General features: G+C 37.1%; 1 protein-coding gene across 5 annotated transcripts in view; it reads right to left on the bottom strand.

Moving 5' to 3' along the window:
* The window catches only part of LOC117431489 (protein tweety homolog 3), an 86654-nt gene that overhangs the window by 16055 nt on the left and 49046 nt on the right, over positions 1–21553 (bottom strand). For all 5 annotated transcript variants that reach the window (XM_058995960.1, XM_058995959.1, XM_034052438.3 and 2 more), the window contains exons 6-10: positions 16031–16103; positions 14167–14242; positions 5770–5825; positions 4147–4239; positions 2511–2603 (exon numbers count right to left, since the gene is read on the bottom strand). In XM_058995960.1, coding sequence (XP_058851943.1) covers positions 2511–2603; positions 4147–4239; positions 5770–5825; positions 14167–14242; positions 16031–16103 — 391 coding nt within the window. The remainder of the gene's footprint in view (positions 1–2510; positions 2604–4146; positions 4240–5769; positions 5826–14166; positions 14243–16030; positions 16104–21553) is intronic.

The raw sequence follows: 21553 nt of genomic DNA, 5'->3' as shown, positions 1-21553 counted from the left end.
TTGGGTGGCTGCATGGTAAGTCCGCATTGTGAAAAAAAGTGGTCGGCTGACGGCACACGCTTCGGAGGACTGCGTGTGTTCACCCTCCCGAGTCAGCTCAGGGGGGGTAGCGGTGAGCCGAGCCTATAAAATAATTGGCAATTCCAAATTGGGAGATAATAATAAAAAAATAATTGGCAATGACTAAATTAAAAAAAAAAAATTAAAAAATTAAATCGAGTGACAGACCTAATATTACATATATATATATATATATATATATATATATATATATATATATATATATATATATATATATATATATATACACACACATATATATACAGTATATAATTCTTTATTTTAATATAGAGCCTTTCACAATAAAATAGGCTGCAAAGCACTTCACATGAATAAAACATTGACAAATATTAATAAAACAATGCAAGAAAAGCAATAAAAACAAAAGAAACGCATAGAACAGTAAACAAGGCAGAGAATAAAAGGAACATCATTTTAGCATAAAAACACTACATTATAAAAGTGTGTTTTTAATCTTGTTTTTAAAAGCAGTGACACTTGGGGCTTCCCTTACAGAGCTAGGCACATCATTCTAGAGTTTTCGGGCCCTATAATTGAATGCTCTACCAACTGTTTTTTTTTTTTTGGTTTGTTTTTTAATGTGTGGGGCAGAAAGCAAAAAGGCTAAACAAATATTTGTTTAAAGTGTTTTTGTGTTTTTTTTGTTTTGGAAAAACCTTTTAACTGCCAATACCATGCCTTAAGAAAAGCAAGCAAGTCTAAATATTGGAAATAGTTAACACGTAAACTGTTTATTTAAATACTGCAATTATTAATACACTATTTTAATTACAAGTGTATTTTCATGTTAGCATAGATTTTTACGTTCCTTGGAGGCAATTGCCTGACCTTCCTTTAAGCAATGAGTAATGTTTTAAGCTTTATAAAATATTTTGCTTTAGCAATTTGTACAGGACATGTAATGATCGGTCGTCCAATCAATCTCGGTAGTCAACTTGAGGTGATTTGCAACGCAATCTCTATTATAGGCAGAACAAAAGCTTCATTCTGCCAGTCAATAACTACTTGGGCTTTGGAACACATTTGAATGCTGTATCACTAAAGGAGCTTGGAAACACTGTTGGCTTCTGAAATGATCTACAATCGAACAATCAACGTCAAATAATCTAACAGACTCATGGACTCTGTCAATTGTCAGAGTGCAATTAACAGAAAGATTTGTGGCGTTGCTCTCTAGCACAGAAATGTACAAAGTAAATGTGCTGTATTTAGGGTATTATTAACCCTGTTAACCTGAGAATGCTTGTCTTAACATCTGCTCATCTCTCGTTACCTCCACATTCTGAATTTGTAACAATTGTTTAAGAACATAAGAAAGTTTACAAACGAGAAGAGGCCATTCAGCCCACCTTGCTAGTTTGGCTGTTAGTAGCTTATTGATCCCAGAATCTCATCAAGCAGCTTCTTGAAGGATCCCAGGGTGTCAGCTTCAACAACATTACTGGGGTAGAGAGACGGATGTTTTAGATGTAAATACAAAATAAGACCTACACGCTCCATAACGTCTTATGCCGTAACCAAGGTTGCAATTAGGCCAGCGGTTCTGCAGATGTATGCAGAAATGTGTGACATACACATATGCATGAAGACACACAGAGAGACATCTCTTCACTCTACGCAGAAATTCTGATAGTCAATACATTTTGGTGTCTTAATTGAGTTTCAGCACAAATGGATCACCAGGGGTTTGCAAGCTCAGGGTGGAGGTATTAAATCCTAATGCAGCTTTTGTTATTGCCCTACAATATTGATGAATGCTAGACAGGCCAAAAGTAGCAGTATAAACAAAAGCTGGAACCTTTTTCAAAAAACTACAAACACTCAAATTGTGGAGCCCAGGCATCTGGCAGAACTAGCCAACATCAACCATTAATAGAAATAGTTTTTTTAGCTGGGGGCGAAGTTCACAAAAACCATCTGGGATCCTAAGATGACACAATAAATATTAAAGAGTTATGTTGGCACATTGTTTGCAATGGAACAAGGTTGTAAAAAAGTCCGCCTTTACAATAACAACCACTAAAAGGAATTAGCTAAAATTGTCATTATATTACAGGTTATTTATTATTATGATTATTTGTTTATTTAACAGATGCCTTTATCCAAGGCAACTTACAGAGACTAGGGTGTGTGAACTATGCATCAGCTGCAGAGTAACTTACAACAACGTCTCACCCGAAAGACGGAGCACAAGGAGGTTAAGTGACTTGCTCAGGGTCACACAACGAGTCAGTGGCTGAGGAGGGATTTGAACCGGGTACCTCCTGGTTACAAGCCCTTTACTTTAACCACCGAACCACACAACCTCCTATAAACAAGGGCATCCCCTGTGTTTAAAATGGTTCCTTTAATACCAGTTGGACTGTGTATTGAAGCTAATGTCTTCACAGGAACTACGTTGAGGGCTACCCAGCCCTGTTGTCACTCACCATGTGCAGGCTGCGACAGTCAACCAGGGCAGTGAGCTGGTGGAGGCCGATCTCTGTGGAGTTCAACACCCCCTGGATTTGTTCCAGAGTCCCCTGTTAGGAAGACACAGAAAATCTTAAAACAACCGTACGTAGAATTGTTTGAACGCCTCCAGCTTCTTATTGGAGCTGAACGTTGCCTGCCTGCACTTTAACTTATCAACCAAAACAGTAATGTGAAAAAAAAAAAAAGTTATATTCTAACAAACATGTTCAGTACGACGGGTATGGAAGGTGCTATAGAGCTTCATTTTCCCCACTGTAATACAGGGATTTATAATAAGGAGCATGACAGGTTTTCATTTTACCAAGGTTTTTGTATGACCGCTTAACACAGCCCTTTGGAATTACACAACAATGCTGTATCAGGGCTAGTTATAATACAACTAAAACCAAGCTCTGTACATAAATAAAAACAGCTGTGACTAGGGGAGAAAGGCCCAAGGGTACAAACTGCAACCTATTTACATTATACTGCAATAATACCAATTTGCCTGTTATGCGTAGGTACATGTATGCCTTACCGCAATTATAACATCCCTGAAACACAATACCAAGTATAAAACAGAATACAGTTTATGTATGTATTTATTTTTAAATGGTGGTCATTCATACAGTGTTATTCATACTATGTCAATAAAAATGATTTACTGTATAAAATATGTTTGAGATTTATATTATATGCAACTTTCAAGTAATACCTCTTATGATATTCTAGAATGGGTCAATCCAGACATTTGAGGCTACTCTTTTTAAAAAAAAAACAAAAAAAAAAACAGAAGTCTCACATGGAAACAGGAAAATGCCCCTTTGCCCCACCCAAGGTGGAGTGCAGCAGAATCTCTGCAGTAAACCGGTCTCTTCTCCCAGCATAAAAAAGGTTTTGACAGACTGCACTTATTGTTAATAGAAACTTTTACCACCAAAGTGGATTTCTATTGTTGTTGACACAAAATTGTCAGGCAGCAATTTGTTGACCAGCAATGACAGTTGAAGAGGTCAGTGAGGAACAATTACGCCATTCACTGTTCAAAGGAGAGAGGCATCGCGCTATAGACATGAAGTATAAAAAGACACACAGCTGTAATGTGTCCATAAATAGCTAGGAGGTTAAATAAGTACCGTTCTGTAATTGACGCTGCTTCTGTCCCTTTTTTCTTTTAGATGTATTTGTCTTTTAGTACAGCTCATACCCGTCCAACTATATACACTACAATAGATATATTTGAACTATTGACAGCCACAAATGCTAACCAAAGCAATATATTTGTACAGTGATTTTTTGTTAAAAACACATTTCAGGGGATCACAGTTCCATGGTGTATGGTTTTGTTCAATAGTTACTGTACCAATAAACAGGGGGTCTATCCAACTGATATGAACAGTGGCAAATATAAACACCGCCATGGTTTAAATCATTAAAATGGGACCTTTGCTGACACCCTACATTAAGTCACAAATATTCTAAACATGCACGGTTTGATTTTCATATCATTAATATGCAAAAGGGCCCTTTTTCATTTATTGACATCACTGTTTAGATTAATAGAGTAGCCCCCACGGTCTGCTTTATCTGTCGGACAGCAGACTCCTCTACCTTGGTCTGGGGGTAGTCACGGATAGCTGACCTCAGCAGTTCTGCCACGTCATCCTGCATCTCCACAAGGGCTTTGTGACTGCCTGACAGTTTCTGAAACACATTCAAAAGAAATACTGGGTAATCCATTATAAAATGAAGACATGATCAATATTTAGCATTCCTCAATACATGCTGCAAGCTAAAGCACATAACACAACTGAAATCACAGAACTGGGTTCTAAATGCAGCTAATGCTTTTTTAAAAAGAAATGATTGATACAAATGTCTGGATTCTATAGCAACAGATTTTTATAAGGTTAAATATTGAAAACTATAATATAGGTTTATATTTGTATCTTTTTTTAAATTTTAAATTCTGTAATGCACATTCTAAGGTCTGAACATGCTGGATTATGTAGCCTGAAGGATGAATCTCCATTATTTATATAATATAAGAATAAAAACTGGGATGCAGGCTCAAGCTTGCAATATATGTAGTCATGCTTAACAATAAATCAATAAATAAATAAATAAATAAATAATCTGCAGTACATTAACAGAAAACTGCTGCTATTAAAGGCTCAGAAAAACTGGAATAGTTACTTGACAAGGAATCCTTATAGACAGTGGAGGCCCTACATTTGTAATCGCTCTGAATCTCACTATAGTCTGCAGTTCTCAGTTTTGTCATTTTAACAGGAGAGTCATGACAACCACAAGAACTGTGCCCCATCTCTGAGATCCTTGACAGGTCACATGATCGCTTTGGCATAACTTGAATAGGCAGTATAATATACCAGGTTTGTGCTAAAACGTTGCCCGACATGAACAAATAAAATGAACAAATAATTGTTCTTTGTAATTTTGTAAATGCCACACAATCAGATTCTATTTGGCGACAGTTTATTCGTAATCAAGTGAGATACTCAAAGAACTGCATTCAGTGTTTTTAATGCTTCTCCATAAAGTGATTTATTACTTCAAAGAGTTTTGCGTTGGCCTTGACTTCTAAAGCAGACGTCATTTTTTTGCATTCAGGCTCTACGGGTTCCCACTTGCCATCAGCCTCTTGACACAGTGGGATTAATTAAACGTATGACTGCACATTAAAATCCAACAAATACAATTATGTCCAAGTTAGCCCTCATCATTCATCCTAAAGGACGTGTTTACACTCAGATCATACTGAGGGTTTTCAGAGACACTGAAGGGGACTTGTGGGTCTGCTTGATGAGATGTGCATCCATTTCACACGTGAATGCCTGTGATTAGGTGTACGTGGCAGTCTGATAGATAGCTCTGTAATGATGACGGAAGGACACATTTTCTCTGAGAATGCTGGGACTCCATCATCCAAGATGTTAAACAGGCAGTAACTACATTTTCAATTATAGTGGTTCCTTCACTAGGCCATCCTTTAAATCTAGACAATCTGTCCGATTTCTCAGACTATTTCTTATTTTTAAATCTTTTGTGTTCTGCATTAAGTGTTATGAAACAGTTTAATATTTAAATCAACCTACACTTTAATCCTCATCTGTATCTTTTATTTAAACTATTATACATGTTAGTCTCACAATGGTGTGCAAAATATGATTACAATAAGATTAACACAGACAAACAAAAGCGACACAGCCTTACCTGTTGGAAAGGGTTTGGGTGCCCAGTGCTACATTTCAGGTAATACTGCAGAATATCTGTTAAAATAAAATAATACAATGTTTACTGTACAGTGTAGCACTATTGCATAACTAAGCTTTTATTTTATTCACAAAACACATCTTTATGTATCGAAACGCCTTGCATTTGAGATTCCATAATTGAGACACCGTGATGGCATCAGGAAACAGATGTGCTTGACGCATCACCCTTCTCAGAGAAGGGATGGTCAACGTATTAAAAGTTATCTCTACTGAGTCCCCTTGCATAACCTGTCTTAAAAACCAGACACACTCGACAAACCCTGAGCACTGGTTTAGTTAAACTACTAAGCTGCAAACAAAAACAGAAAAAAGAAAACAACCCACACAATGCATTTCAACTGTAAACATTTTAACTTCATGCACAGTGTGAGGCATTCCGTTAGATAAACATCATTAAGTTGGACGCAGTCTTTTTCTGCACACAATATAAGTTAATATGCCGTGAGTGGGCTGTCTCTTATTATTAAAAAAAGAGATGTAATGTCATGCAGTTTGGGCAACAGGACCAAAAAGCAAAGCTGGCTGCTCAAATTGTGTGAAATGGTTTCTGTTATAATAAGAGACACCAGAAACACGACACATTAGCTGCTTATGAATTTACAAATATGAAAACTGTATTCAGGAACTACTATTAAATAGTGTTTTTTTTGTTCTTTTTTATGACATTTATACACAAGAATTGTGACAAACCCTTAAAAGCTGGTTTCTTTAATGCTCTACCAACTACCTTGATATCGATTGAATGTCTTTGCAACTGCAAACATTCAGATTATTTAAAATTAAATAGAAAAATGGACATGCTATATTCTCAACTTGCCTTAAAATTCAACATAACAGTTTGGCATAAGCAACGTATTTATTGTCTATATCTTTTTTTAATAGATTGTGTTGGCATTTTAATTAGCTTGTTAAATATTTTGACCGTTTTTTGTTACTCGTGTTTGTAATTTATTATTATTTTTTGTTACTAATTCTGTTTGATAACAACATTGTAATTTTATTGCAAACATACTATTTTTAAAAAAAATACTATTTTTATTCTCCACGTAAACACCTTAGTTGATTAATTAGTTTTTAAACACTTGAGTTGATTAATTACTTTGCTAACTGCACATTTAATCTGGGAACCTATACCCAGATTAAAAAAAAAAAAAATTGGCAGTATTTCAGTAAATTTTCAGTGCTTATTTTTATATTCCTTTATGTGGTCGTTTTAAACTGATCGAGAGATTAAGTTATATTTAGGGCAATATTGTACTGAATTATAGCAGTACAACTACGCAGATACAATTTTCATCTGAGATTGAGGAGCTACATGGATTTGATACTTTCCCTATATGTTATCCATTTGAAATGCAACTTCACTATATGTAACTTGAAACCATATATTAAGCTAACTATCTAAATACCCAATATAAACATATTGAATATGTCTTCATATATGTGTACAGTACTGTCTTTAGTTATACATTGGTATTTGTTATGCACATACTGTAGCCATTATCTAAAGTCCTCATCTCTGTTTTCAGTTAAATCACTAAATTGTCATGAAATTGCAGCAATATTGCCAGCAATACATTGACAAGTGTAGCAGGGGTGTGTAATTCATATCGCCCAGCTAAATCATTTGCTGCCGACCACGCATTCTCGTGAGATGTAGTCTGGCAGAGACGAAAATATACAGTACATTTAAATAATAATAATAATAATAATAATACAAAACAAGACAAATAAAACACAGGGGCAGGGGTACCCCATTACAGAGGGACAACAAGTTTTGCCGTTATACTAGTTGGACAAATAGTTTTTACTTATTTATTTTTCCTACGTTCGTTCTGTTGCTCTGGGTATATTTCTAGAGAGCCACACAAGTTTCTGAAAACTGAATTGCGGAAGTCTAGCACCTACACACAAACATTTTAAAAAGTGTTTACGTCCCACCCCTATCACGTCTATCGATTACAAAGAAAACCAGAAATGGCTGCCCTAAGAGCCTCTGGCAAGGCACAGGCTAATCTTTAAACTTTACGTTTTTTGTAAATCAGCAAATAAGTGATACTACTTTCTTAATACATGAACCTGCCATTTAAATGCATCAATCTAGTAAAGTGACAAAAAAAAACACCCTAGTCGCTAAGGTAATAGCGGATTTGAAACTTTGTGGTCAAGCGATTCCTTGTTGGGATGTTTAAAAAAAGTTTACTGTTTAGAAGCATTTCAAGACAAACTTTTCCTGGTAAAAAATGTAACAATTTTTCTTCCGATTTTAGTGTTGCTAACCTAGTTACATATTTTTTAGATTTAAATACTATATTAAAAAAAAATCATCCACTGACTCATTGTGTGACCCTGAGCAAGTCACTTAACCTCCTTGTGCTCCGTCTTTCGGGTGAGATGTGATTGTAAGTGACTCTGCAGCTGATGCATAGTTCACAAACCCTAGTCTCTGTAAGTCGCCTTGGATAAAGGTGTCTGCTAAATAAACAAATAATAATAACAAACTAAAACACCTGTATATCAGTTGAATTCAACAAGAGAGTGGAAAAAAAAACCAGGTAGAAGCTATTGTTATATTTGAATAACTCCCAAGTATTGTACTTTTAGTATACTACTGAATTTACAAGCAAATGTGTTCCAAACAGCACTGAAAGGAACATTTCCTTAAAGTATGTTATAAATTTGTTGAGGTGAAGTGGGGTCACAGGGAACCTTTTGTGTTTCTTGAAGAATTTAGTGAACCAGTCAAGCTACAAGACTAGAGCTGCCCCTGTTAACTGATTGATTGATTGCGTTCACTGTTAAATAAAACCTAAAGTCCTACAAGTTATATTCTACTTTTTTGTGTGTGTTTTGTGCGACAGGGAGGGGGCAAGTAGATTTTTTAAGAAGGACAAGTACATTTTTCTAGCATTGTCCCTTGGATAATAAGTTTTTTTCAAAAATTGCACGCCCCTGTGTAGATTAGAAAAATTGCTGACGAGTAATTGCTAGCAATTATTGCCTGGTGTAAGCAGCTAGTAGTTCTCTCTCCCCTCCCATCCGCACTGCCTTGTTGCTGCAATGCATTTTTTTATCTTTCCTTCTGCTAAATTTGATCTAATGTTTTGTGTCCTTGTTTTCCAATACACTCTATATATTCATTGAGCCTGTCAGGCACACAATGTCACTTTCTGAATTCAAATGAATACAGCAAACCGCTAATCTTTGCATTTTTTGTCAAGAGAGCCAGTATTCAAATATATATTAAAGCATGTTAAGAATTGAGTTTGTTTCTAATGTTCATCTGAATGTAATATTTAAAGCACTCCCCCCTGACTGCTGGCACATTAACCTACCAGATGGCATTCATTATGCATTAACCTTGGGGCGCTCTAGCATCTGTTGTCTTTGCATGAATATAAAAAACAATCCACGATTCTGTGCTCTTAGCTGAGTGATGGTACTGTAGTTAACAGGAATGTCAGACCCCTCAACTTCCAGGCTATGCGCAATAAACCAGGCCAGAAGTAGTCAAATTCCAAAAATATAAAAAAGGCACACACATACTTTAACTGTTATTACAATATGGTTTGTATCATACAATACAATACGCTTTTCTATAGTGCCTTTCATCACAAGGATCCCAGAATGCTTCACACACACACACACACACACATAAATGAACAAACTATTAAATTAAAGGCTGTCTAATACAAAATGTAATCACATTGAAATTAAAAAAGAGGTCGAAATTAAAGCGTCGTTTTAATTAGAAAAACTAAGATAACGCTAGTTTGCATATAGAACAATTTAAAAAGTCTAATACAATTTTTTTTTTATAAAATTGCAATTACAAAAACAAAAAATGATTCAATTGTAAAGTTAGAAAAACAAAGATAAATATAGATGTCAAAATAGAACAAATTAAAAACAGTCTAATAAAAAACTAATATTAATATAATAAGGACAAAAAACACACACATTTCCCCCTCCCAATGGACAGAATACAACTCAACAGAATATATCTCTGCAATCACAACAGGAAATGAAAAGACTATATAGCACTGGTGAGGTATGAGAGATTTAGTTTTATCAGAAACCTGCCCAAAATAATGATTGAAGCCTTCTCTTAAGAATTCATCTCCTTTTTTGGGGGGTATTATAAAATGCAGGCTGTGTGGTCCGGTGGTTAAAGAAAAGGGCTTGTAATCAGGAGGTCCCCGATTCAAATCCCGGTTCATTCACTGACTCACTCACTGTGTGACCCTGAGCAAGTCACTTAACCTCCTTGTGCTCCGCCTTCCGGCTGAGACGTAATTGTAAGTGACTCTGCAGCTGATGCATAGTTCACACACCCTAGTCTCTGAGAGTCGCCTTTGATAAAGACGTCGTGCCAGGGGAAGTTTTTTTGTTAATTGAATAAAGCCCTAACTTTCAAGCAAAGCAAAGCCTGTCCTGGCCACTTCCTAAACAAAGTTTTTGGGCGGTAATCTTGGCTTCTATTCCTCTGTACTACTTCTTTCTCAATAACTACCACCAAAACGAACTATTGTGAAACTGATGTTTTTGTAGGGGAACTAAAGCCGTCACTAACTCATTCTCTGGTCTTGTGACATTTGTTAAATTTGTACTGAAGGTAGTTCAAAGTAAAGAAATAAATTATCAAGCCCTCAAAACCTATGACAAATACACAACTGCCTGTAGCCAAAACACTAAGACCACTGCTGTAGGTCTACTAAAAGGAAAGACAGAAAAATATACAACTAGGATGATGTGTTTTTATGAGCAGTATTTAAGTGTACACTTGGTTTTCAGCTCCACAATGAATACTCTTGGTGCTGTTGTGAGAGCAACTCACTTAATTTTCTCAATCAATCAATCAAGCCACTCCATGGAGTCTTTCTCTGTGTTGCTGACAATCTGTGAATTGCGCACGAGACACTTTGCTAATCAATTAATTGATTTGAAAAAGCACATCCAGCTCTTGCTGCCTAGAATTCAGAACTAGCAACACATTAAACAGATTTACGAGGGAGGCATTCCCCATCTCTATGTAGTTATGGATGAGCTATTCTGCATGTCTTGTATAGCAGTGTTGCCAGCACGCTTAATAAATAGTGTAATTATACAGCTGATAAGTGAAACGAAGTGGGTATGAATTTATATTCAGGGATGGCCATATACAAGAAACCGAATAGGCCTCTCCAAATTTATGGCTTGTATTACTGGATAATATATAATGCTTCAAATGATTGGCTAATGATTCCTCTTAATAGGAAGGCTAATTGTATTCCTATGGTCATTGTAATGCAGGGCAAAAAATTCAATCCGAGACAATGAGCTAGTCGCCTGCACCGAAATGCTCTGCCGCCAATATGGGACATTGATTTTATTATGGCTTTAATATGAAACGCTGAAAGACAGAAACCGCAAGACTGTATCCGGCAAGCACAAGGTTTTGCATAAATATTCAAGTCCAAATTAAACAGCACAATTACATTGGATGCAGATAATTCTTTTTTTCTCATTATAACCTCATTTTAATTTTTGTTGGCCAGGCTATTCTGTTTTGCCTGGCAAGTTCTAATCTAAGAGTTTACAATAATATACTATAAGAGCATGTGACGTCATGCATTTCTCTTATTACTGCACATTGTTTGAAGATAAGGTTAAAGGATCTGGTTAAAATGCTTTTATTTTACATATGTCACAACAACAGAAAATAGCAGAACCGACCAATAGAACATAATGCCTAACCTAGTTTAAGCTGTTTAAGCCAATATATATTTTTAAATATAATTTCAGGAAGCATTTCTCTCACTAAACAATATATATATATATATATATATATATATATATATATATATATATATATATATACACACACACTGCTGTGCAAAAGTCTTAGACATGTTGCATTTTTCTACTCAAAGCCTCCACTAGTGTTTTCTACTATTATAACAACCTTGACTTGCATAAAGAAGGAAAAACATTGAGTGAAATAGCTGGCATCACTCGATTTTCAAGGTGTGGTATCCAAAGCATAACCAACAAGTACAGAGAAACATCATCTGTAACTGACAAACCCAGCACTGGAAGACCCAAAAAGCTGTCTAACAAGGATGAGCAATACGTGAAGATAATATCCTTAAGGAATAGAAAGAAGACAAGCGTTGAATTGACAACAGAACTGGCAGAAGGCACAAGTGTCGTTGTCCATCCATCAACAGTCCAAAGCACCTTTGACCATTGTTTCATAGTCCACTTTATGTGTTCTTGTGCATATTTTAGCCTTTTAGTCTTGTTCCCCTTTCTTAACAGAGGTATTCTTACTGAAACACATCCTTTAAGTCCTGATTTCAAGAGTGACCTTCGTACTGTTGGTTTGATGGACAACGACACCTGTGCCTTCTGCCGGTTCTGTTGTCAATTCAAGGTCTGTATTTGGTCGACTGTCTATCATCCGTAAAATCTGTATTCATGACTGACTGGCAGACAGTTGAGTGAGACGGTAAAGCAGACTGAGGGAGCCATTTAAATGCAATGACCTTTTATACAATGACACTGTAGACTTTCTAAATACTGTATGTAGGACTTAACGATGAAAAGAAACACTTTACCATGTAAATCAATCTAAATATCATTGTTGTATAATACAAACTATTTGTGTCAAAAAGTAAGGTTCCTGGTTCAGGTGTCTATACATAAAGCTTGATATTATATTTTTAATAGCGTTCCCTTTCTGATCTGGTTGACGTTACTTTATTTTTCTAGGATTTACGTATTCCACACCACACACCCCCCACTAAAAAATAATACATTCTTATAGTTTAAATGACTTGAACGAGCAAAACCTTGTTAATAGCACTACATCATCTGCGATTTTACACACATTTCCAAAGACATGCATGCTGTAATTCCTTAAGGCATTTGATGGTGTGCTGATGACTAATAAGGGACTGGAGGGAAAGGTCCAATACATCCATACTTTAAATAAAATATGACTAACATAACTCTTAAGCAGTTTTCCTTTTACAACTGTACTATTTCTTGTTTATCCTCGAGGGCCCTGCTGCACATTTGACTGGACTGCAAACAAATTGGTCTAGGGAGCGTTATTCTGGTTTAACATTTTTATCCAGGAGGACTGACAGTTACTGTAGGGTAATGGCCATGGAGAAGTGTTACGTATTTTAAAAGCATTACAGTATTTCATAAAATTATATTTCATTAGAAGGCAACTTTCATATGCAGAATGTCGTATAATGCCAATAAAAATAGTGGGAACAGGGTCAAACAGATGCTGCTGTGTGTGTGCAAGAACAAAAAACAAAAACAAAGCCAGCACTGGATCCTCAGAAACATCTACATGTTCGATCTTGATTCGGGCCACTTGCAGAAAGAGGTAACACATGACGTCTGGTACTTGCCACAAAGAAAAGCGTTGGCTTTTCTTATACAGTACCACACTGCTTTCAGTTTCAGGAGCTCACTAAGGGTTTGTTTAGAACAGCCTGTATACACCCAGGTTTGCGGCTCCGAGAAAGCCAGGGTTAATTCTCTCTCAGTAAAAGCTGTTTGTACAAAGGGCGCTTCTTCAGGAAAACAGAAACATTTAAATAGGAGTGTAGCCAGTGAGCTGCGGCCAATTCAGAAAAGATGCAGCTACAATTGGTTTAAACCTGACAGATGTTAACGAGCACACCGGTTAGGAATAATAAAGCTAAAAAACACCAATAGACAGAGTGAAGGTCACAAGGTCTCCAGCATAACGAAAACACGCTCCCTCCCTCTGTGCATGTCTCTCTTCTATTTGCTTTATTTTCAGTATGTGCTTGCCCCTTAAGTACCATCCTTTCCAATGCGACAGCTCATAACAGAAACAGGCTGGCCAAATCCCCCCCCAAGGGCAGAGAAGGACCGACTCCGACTGTCCATTAAAATTCAAGAGCACATCCTCTCTTCTCGCTTTAATAGGGAATTTATTGAATCATACTTTGATATAATTTTTATATCTTACATTTTAACAACTCCCACCGCAGATATAAATGATTGATTATGTGTTCAAGAAATACTGCACGTTTGCCTAGTTCTCTCTAATCCTATTTCCCTGTGCAACACATATTCTTTATGTGTTCAATAAACCAATGGTTATCACGTTTTGGTAGCATCACTATTTGTAAGCTGGTGAATAACTGTATTTATGTCCTTTGTTAACCCATCAAAAAATATTTTTACCTCTCACAATGCTGTTTCTTGGCCCATGGATAGAATATGCTTGTCCCTACTCCCTGGTCTTTTAGAAAAGGCTGCTCATGAATACTTTAAACAGACACACACTTGCGTTTCTTCATACCTTTACTGACAACTTCATGCTCTTCAGCGACTTTGGAGATGTATATGTCGGGGGACACGCAAAAATCACAGGAACCCTGAGGAGAGAAGATAAAGAGTGACACGTTATTTATCATTCTGAAAACTCAATACTGGAGTCGTCAACAACAATTTGCCACCGGCAACCCAGGACTCAAATAAGCAATGCTAAGTGCAACCTCTCTCTCTCTCTCTCTCTCTCTCCTCTGCATCCAAAACATCATACCAGTACCCCAGGATGCACATCCAGGGGGAGCTCTCCCACTCTACCTGCTTCTGCTGTGCCCTAAAAGATCTCGTTGACACAAAGAGAAGCAGAAGTGGTATCCATTAATGCTTGAGTTTGATTCCCCTCACTCTTTATTCCCTAGTCCTTCTCTTTCTAAGGTCAGATTTTAAATTCAATCAGAAAAAATATAAAGGTATTAACTGGGGATCACTGAACCCAGACCCCCTGGTTACTTTACAGATGGTACAGCAGCTGTGCTATTTAGGTTAAAGCAATTCTCTTTCCACTATGTGGTGAAGGTATTTGTGAATAGACTCTTTGATATAGGCCAGTTGAATTTGTCAGTCCGGAGCCTTGTTCCAACAGGGTCGTTAATTGAACCTTGGAATTCAATTAAATAAAGACCTATTTTGGAAAGAGCTACAATACAAGCGAGTACCAGTGATATATCATGTATACTGCCTCTTAAAAAAAAAACTTTTCTGGTCTTTTAGTCCCCTCGTTGCCCACCCTTGCCACTGTATGAAGTGAAAAACAATAAAGACACAAGGCTCTCGTTTTGTATTCCAAGGCTCTTTAGTTGAAAATGGTGTCTTTTAAGGTTAACTGGTTTGCAGCGCTTATGTTCCAATCCCCCAATTCATTCTGAACACATTTATTCAAAACGTACTTGAATTCAAAAGATCCCTCATCTACAGTGCACACAACCAATAAATATCATTACTTTACAAACTGTTTTCTCCCTGGCTGAAGTGACTGAGTACAACAGGTTTAACAACATACCTATACTCATTCAAACTAAATGATAATACATATTGATCAGGCAAGTATTACTCTTAAAGAGAAAGGCTAGCAAGTACAGTTCACCTGTAAATCTAAAGAGCAGAACAGGACAGGAAGGAAAAGCAATACAAGCAAACTTCCATTTTGAAGAACGGGGTCAAAGACATTGTAGATCATCAAGACAATAGCAGAGGCTCAGTTCAATTACTGTAGGTTGCAGGTATCTCTCAGTTCTCACTCAGCCAGCAGACTACCTGGACCGTATCCAGGGAACCTTGATTTAATACTCGGAGGTCGTATATTTCATTCTCACAGAAACAAAATCTGTTCTACCTTGACCTGATTCTTTCACAGTGAAGCACATAACGTAATACGGCTGCCAGACCCACACTGACAAACAAAAATGGGCATTAGGCAGACAAGACGAAGGATACAAGCAAAGCTATGGGAAAACTAAAACGATATCCATCTTGTAAATGTCAGTCCTAAATGTCACGCGTCACTATGGTATGTTTAAATGTTGGAATCGGATTATGCATTTTATTGTATTTTACTACACTCCTTGTCCCAGGTGAAGGCCAAGTGATGCATATTATATATAGAATGCAATCCATCAAAATAACACAATGTACAGACTGTCTGCAGAGACAATAAATAAATGGAGACAATAGAAAGCCATCTCCATTGGCAGGGTCAACCTTCCAGTTGAAATACATCCACCACATGTCAGAGCTGAGCGACACACTACAGCCTGAAGGTCATGTTTACGCCACATCAGCTTTCTGTCGTTCTCAGCAGCTCTCTTGGCACATTCTGTTGCTGTGGAGATACTCACCGCGGAAACGGCTAGTTCCAGACCCAGCGATGCCCAGCTGATAATCAAGGTCAGCACCCCCAGGAAACAGACCCTGTCAAAAGGGAAAAAGAAGAGAGAACATTACTAGGCCAGCCTAGTCGACCTGAAATATGATTGTCATTTTATTTCAGCTTTTAACCTCCAAACATTTTTTACATCAGTGTCTGTCTAGTCCAATGCAACAACAAAACAGCGGCGTCAGTTTGCAAAGCTAGGGCTGCATCAAGGTTTTGTGCATAAATAATGATGGAATGCATAAGCGGCGAAAGAGCTTTTAAAGGGCTGATAGTCTTTTAGATCCTCTTGCTGTATTTCAGAAGGTACAGACATGCTCAAATTTGTTGGTACCCCTCCACAAAAAACGAAGAATGCACAATTTTCTCTGAAATAACTTGAAATTGACAAAAGTAATTGGCATCCACCATTGTTTATTCCATATTTAATAGAAATCAGACTTTGCTTTTGATTTTTTATTCAACATAATATTGTAAATAAGAAAACAAATGAAAATGGCATGGACAAAAATGATGGGACCGCTAACCTAATATTTTGTTGCACAACCTTTAGAGGCAATCACTGCAAGCAAACGTTTTCTGTAGCTCTCAATGAGACTTCTGCACCTGTTAACAGGTAGTTTGGCCCACTCTTCCTGAGCAAACTGCTCCAGCTGTCTCAGGTTTGATGGGTGCCTTCTCCAGACTGCAAGTTTCAGCTCTTTCCATAGATGTTCGATAGGATTCAGATCAGGACTCATAGAAGGCCACTTCAGAATAGTCCAATGTTTTGTTCTTATCCATTCTTGGGTGCTTTTAGCTGTGTGTTTTGGGTCATTATCCTGCTGGAGGACCCATGACCTGCGACTGAGACAGAGCTTTCTGACACTGGGCAGGACGTTTCGCTCCAGAATGCCTTGATAGTCTTGAGATTTCATTGTGCCCTGCACAGATTCAAGGCACCCTGTGCCAGGCGCAGCAAAGCAGCCCCAAAACATAACTGAGTCTCCTCCATGTTTCACTGTAGGTATGGTGTTCTTTTCTTTGAAAACTTCATTTTTTCGTCTGTGAACATAGAGCTGATGTGACTTGCCAAAAAGCTCCAGTTTTGACTCATCTGTCCAAAGGACATACTCCCAGAAGGATTGTGGCTTGTCAATATGCATTTTAGCAAATTCCAGTCTGGCTTTTTTATGTTTTTCTGTCAAAAGTGGAGTCCTCCTGGGTCTTCTTCCATGGAGCCCACGTTCGCTCAAAAAGTGACGGATGGTGCGATCAGAAACTGACGTACCTTCACCTTGGAGTTCAGCTTGTATCTCTTTGGCAGTTATCCTTGGTTCTTTTTCTACCATTCGCACTATCCTTCTGTTCACTCCGGGGTCGATTTTCCTCTTGCGGCCGCGCCCAGGGAGGTTGGCTACAGCTCCATGGACCTTAAACTTTTTAATAATATTTGCAACTATTGTCACAGGAACATCAAGCTGCTTGGAGATGGTCTTGTAGCCTTTACCTTTACCATGCTTGTCTATTATTTTCTTTCTGATCTCCTCAGACAACTCTCTCCTTTGCTTTCTCTGGTCCATGTTCAGTGTGGTGCACACAATGATACCAAACAGCACAGTGACTACTTTTCTCCATTTAAATAGGCTGAATGACTGATTACAAGATTGGAGACATGTGTGACACTAATTAAAGAAACTAATTAGTTTGAAATATCACTATAATCCAATTATCTATTATCTTTTCTAAGGGGTACCAACAAATGTGTCCAGGCCATTTTAGAATATCTTTGTAGAATAAGAAATAATTCATCTCTTTTCACAGCTTCTTTGCTTTATTCTATGACATACCAAAGGCATGCAAGTATACATGATAAAATAGCTTTTAATTTCATCACTTTTCAGGAGGAATGAAGCATTATTTCAATGAGCTGTAAGGGTACCAACAAATTTGAGCACGTCTGTATATCGCTATGGCTATGGCAATTATTGCAATTTCCACATCAAGTGGTGGAAGGTTGACCAGAAGCAGTTTAGTGTCTTGGTTTGAAATACAGATTTGTCAAACTGAGTCACACACCACAGGTCATTATTCAGAGAAGTGAAGTCATCGATATACAGAAAGCTAAAAGCAACCACACATACTTAATAGCTCAGACTGGTTATTTTTTTATTTCCCATTTGAAATATTGATCTTGCTGATACAGTACCTAAATCAAATCACACCAGAGATGGATTAGCTATAGATCGCCGACACCTGCAAAGACTGTAAACTCTGCTTTAAAAATAAACTACAGCAAAGCTTATATACCTTAAAAAAGGGAAGGTTTGTTCATTTAAATGGTCTATCACCTTGTTAATTATCCAAACCTCATAATTAGGATAGGATATCCTTCTAAGGGCAGCTATCCTTTGTAAATAAATACAGTCAGCCTGTATACACCCTATACATTTTTTACTTCAGTGACGGTTAAACGTGTGTGACACATATCTGATTATTTCATTTTGGCCCGTTCCAACCCTTGTCCATTTTTCAGGGAACACGAAAAAGATACAATATCAAAAATACATAGCTGATAGGACTGTGTTTTAAAATAAGTAAGCTTCCATTTAGATGTACTGTAATGGTTTTGCTGGTACAGTACTATATTTTCAACAGAAGTAGTATTTTAATTCAGAACAATATGATTCTGAAAATAACACTTGCCAAAACTAGAGACAACACATTAACTGTAATACCGTACGTACTTTTAAATTGTAACATTGAAGAGTTGGGCTTTGTATCAGAAAACTGGTGACGGGGGTGGAAATCGCACGTGATTGCATTAATTTGTAAGTGCATTAATTTGTTACATATATATCAAATGGGGTTTGACTTTATTCTCAATACAGACTGACGTGTATTTGGGTAATGGATATCCGAGTGCTGACTGTATCAGTGACAGCAGCAGCCTGCTCTCCTCGGTGTGAAGGTGACCTTGCTCCACAGTGACCCCTGGGGGCTCAGACAAGTCTAACATGTCTTGAAGAGCCACTGCGATTTGTTATTGTCAATGCCTGATTCAGATCAGTGATCAGGAGCCTGCTTTGGGAATGCAAGTTCATTTTCTGTTTGTTACTAACCCTCTCTCTAATGAAAGTCAAATTCCTATTTCCCTGGAAGATCCTGGACCCTCCTGTGGATTCGAGATTTGTAAGAAAGGTATGATTTTAGGGTTTGCAATTTTGGATCCACCTGCTCTGTATGCTATACAATGCTGTTACTGAAGCCATTTGAATCTCAAGTCACAACAATGACTGGCTTGTCCTTTTCACACATGCACCTGAAGGACTCTTAAATAGCACTCAACCCCTTTCAATGCTATGGGGAAGGTGGAGCTACATAAAATTGTGGTTCATCTCTCCATTTTGTTTCTGCCAATTTCTACACTCTGTCAAAGTGCTTTTCTATTGTCACTGGGGGAAACAGAGGCATTGTGCTCTATATTGTTATACTGTATATGAAGTTAATAGTATACAACATTAGTTGTCTAAAGAGGCTATGTGGAATAGCCAAGGTGCAAACAATTCTTTACTCATTCCTTGACTTGAACACTCATATAGTAACAGTTAAACCCTGTCCTATTTCACTGCAACACAAATCCTTCCTAACACATCCCAATCTAACTGCCAGGGCAATGTTCCTAAAAGTGCAACAAATTGAAGTGGTCTCTGGTTGAGCGCCTGGTTGAGCGCCAGCCTTTCTCCAATTGCCCCTAATTGCCCCATTTCATTCGGCCACTTCTACAGAGTATGGAATTTAGAACAAATCGGGTCAGGAAATTACAATAGACAAACATTCCCATCTATCTCTACGCAGAACTAAATGATCATGTAGCATATAACTATCATTAGCTTAGAATCACAACTGTATGCTTCTAAAACGCATCAACAGTAATGGTCTGGTAAAGTATGTGCAAGTTTGTCTCAGGCTGTGCTTCCAACAGATTCAGGTCCTTGAAATTTGGCCTGCGTCTGAGTAACAGCAGTTTTAAATAATTGGACAGGCAGCATGCTGCCAATTCTCACATTTTTTGGACAATGCATTTCTAAAAAGGGCAGCAGTGTGGAGAAGTGGTTAGGGCTCTGGACTCTTGACTGGAGGATCGTGGGTTCAATCCCAGGTGGGGGACACTGCTGTTGTACCTTTGAGCAAGGTACTTTACCTAGATTGCTCCAGTAAAAACCCAACTGTATAAATGGGTAATTGTATGAAAAAAAAATAAAAAAAATAATGTGATATCTGTATAATGTGAAATAATGTATAATGTGATATCTTGTAACAATTGTAAGTCGCCCTGGATAAGGGCATCTGCTAAGAAATAAATAATAATAATAATAATAATAATAATAATAATAATAATAATAATAATAATAATAATAATAATAAAAAATCCACTAACACATTATGACCTCTTAAAACCAGTCAGAAATATGATCACATCTCAATGTTTTAATATGTCTGTATCTACAGTACTTACATTAATATTTCTTAAATGTATCACAACTAAGACCTCCATTTCCAAATATCTTGTGTATCTTTAATTTAGTACAATTCTGCACTTGCAAGGCCATGTCATTTCTAATAACCTGAGTGAGTCAAGCAAAATGTTGCAGAGAAATTAAAACAAACTGAGTGTACGTGTGTCTGCAGTGGATCCTGTACAATACTGATAATGAGTTTCTGAATCACCATTTTTTAGCCATGTAATTGTTCAATTTTCTCACATTTGCATGGTGAGCGAGGGTCCTGCATTCGATTACATCTACTTTAGAACCACAGGAGAAGCAGGACTTGCTTTAATTTAACAGCACTAACAAGTTACAGCCGTTGTTAGCGTTGCGCGTGCAAATTTTGTAAGGAAGGGGACAGCCTACCACACCAAACACAAGAAACAATACAAACAATTACTGTGGACCAGTCTGATAAGAGCATTCTCTGAGCAATGTAGCATGGTTACACATTAGACATGTTTACCAAACATTACGTTTTTAAGCAACTGGAACCACATTGAATAAACTAAAGTATTTAGAAAAATGAAAACATCACCAATTAAGGTGATATTTTGTCAGTTTGAGTTTGTGAAAATCTGCTATTTATTCACACAGTTTATTTACAGTATGTGCTTGAAAAATGATTCAAGTCAAAACACATCTTTACAGCTTCTTTTTTTTTTTACACAAGGTTTACACAAAATATGCTAAAGATTTGGTGACAATGAATCAGGGTTCAGAGCATAGCTGAATAAAAAAATAAAAAAAGCTGAAATATTTTTACTGTGCATTATAAATATCATACGGGAGATACTGAAATTGAAGAAGGAATCTATGAAAAAGACCTAGGAGTTTATGTTGACTCAGAAATGTCTTCACCTAGACAATGTGGAGAAGCTATAAAAAATGGCCAACAAGATGCTTGGATATATTTGTGAAAAGTGTTGAATTTAAATCAAGGGAAGTAATGTTAAAAC

This window comes from Acipenser ruthenus, chromosome 22 (assembly GCF_902713425.1).
Source record: "Acipenser ruthenus chromosome 22, fAciRut3.2 maternal haplotype, whole genome shotgun sequence".
NCBI classification, from domain to species: domain Eukaryota; kingdom Metazoa; phylum Chordata; class Actinopteri; order Acipenseriformes; family Acipenseridae; genus Acipenser; species Acipenser ruthenus.
Note: the sequence above shows the minus strand (reverse complement) of the source record. Positions and strands in the feature narration are given on the sequence as shown.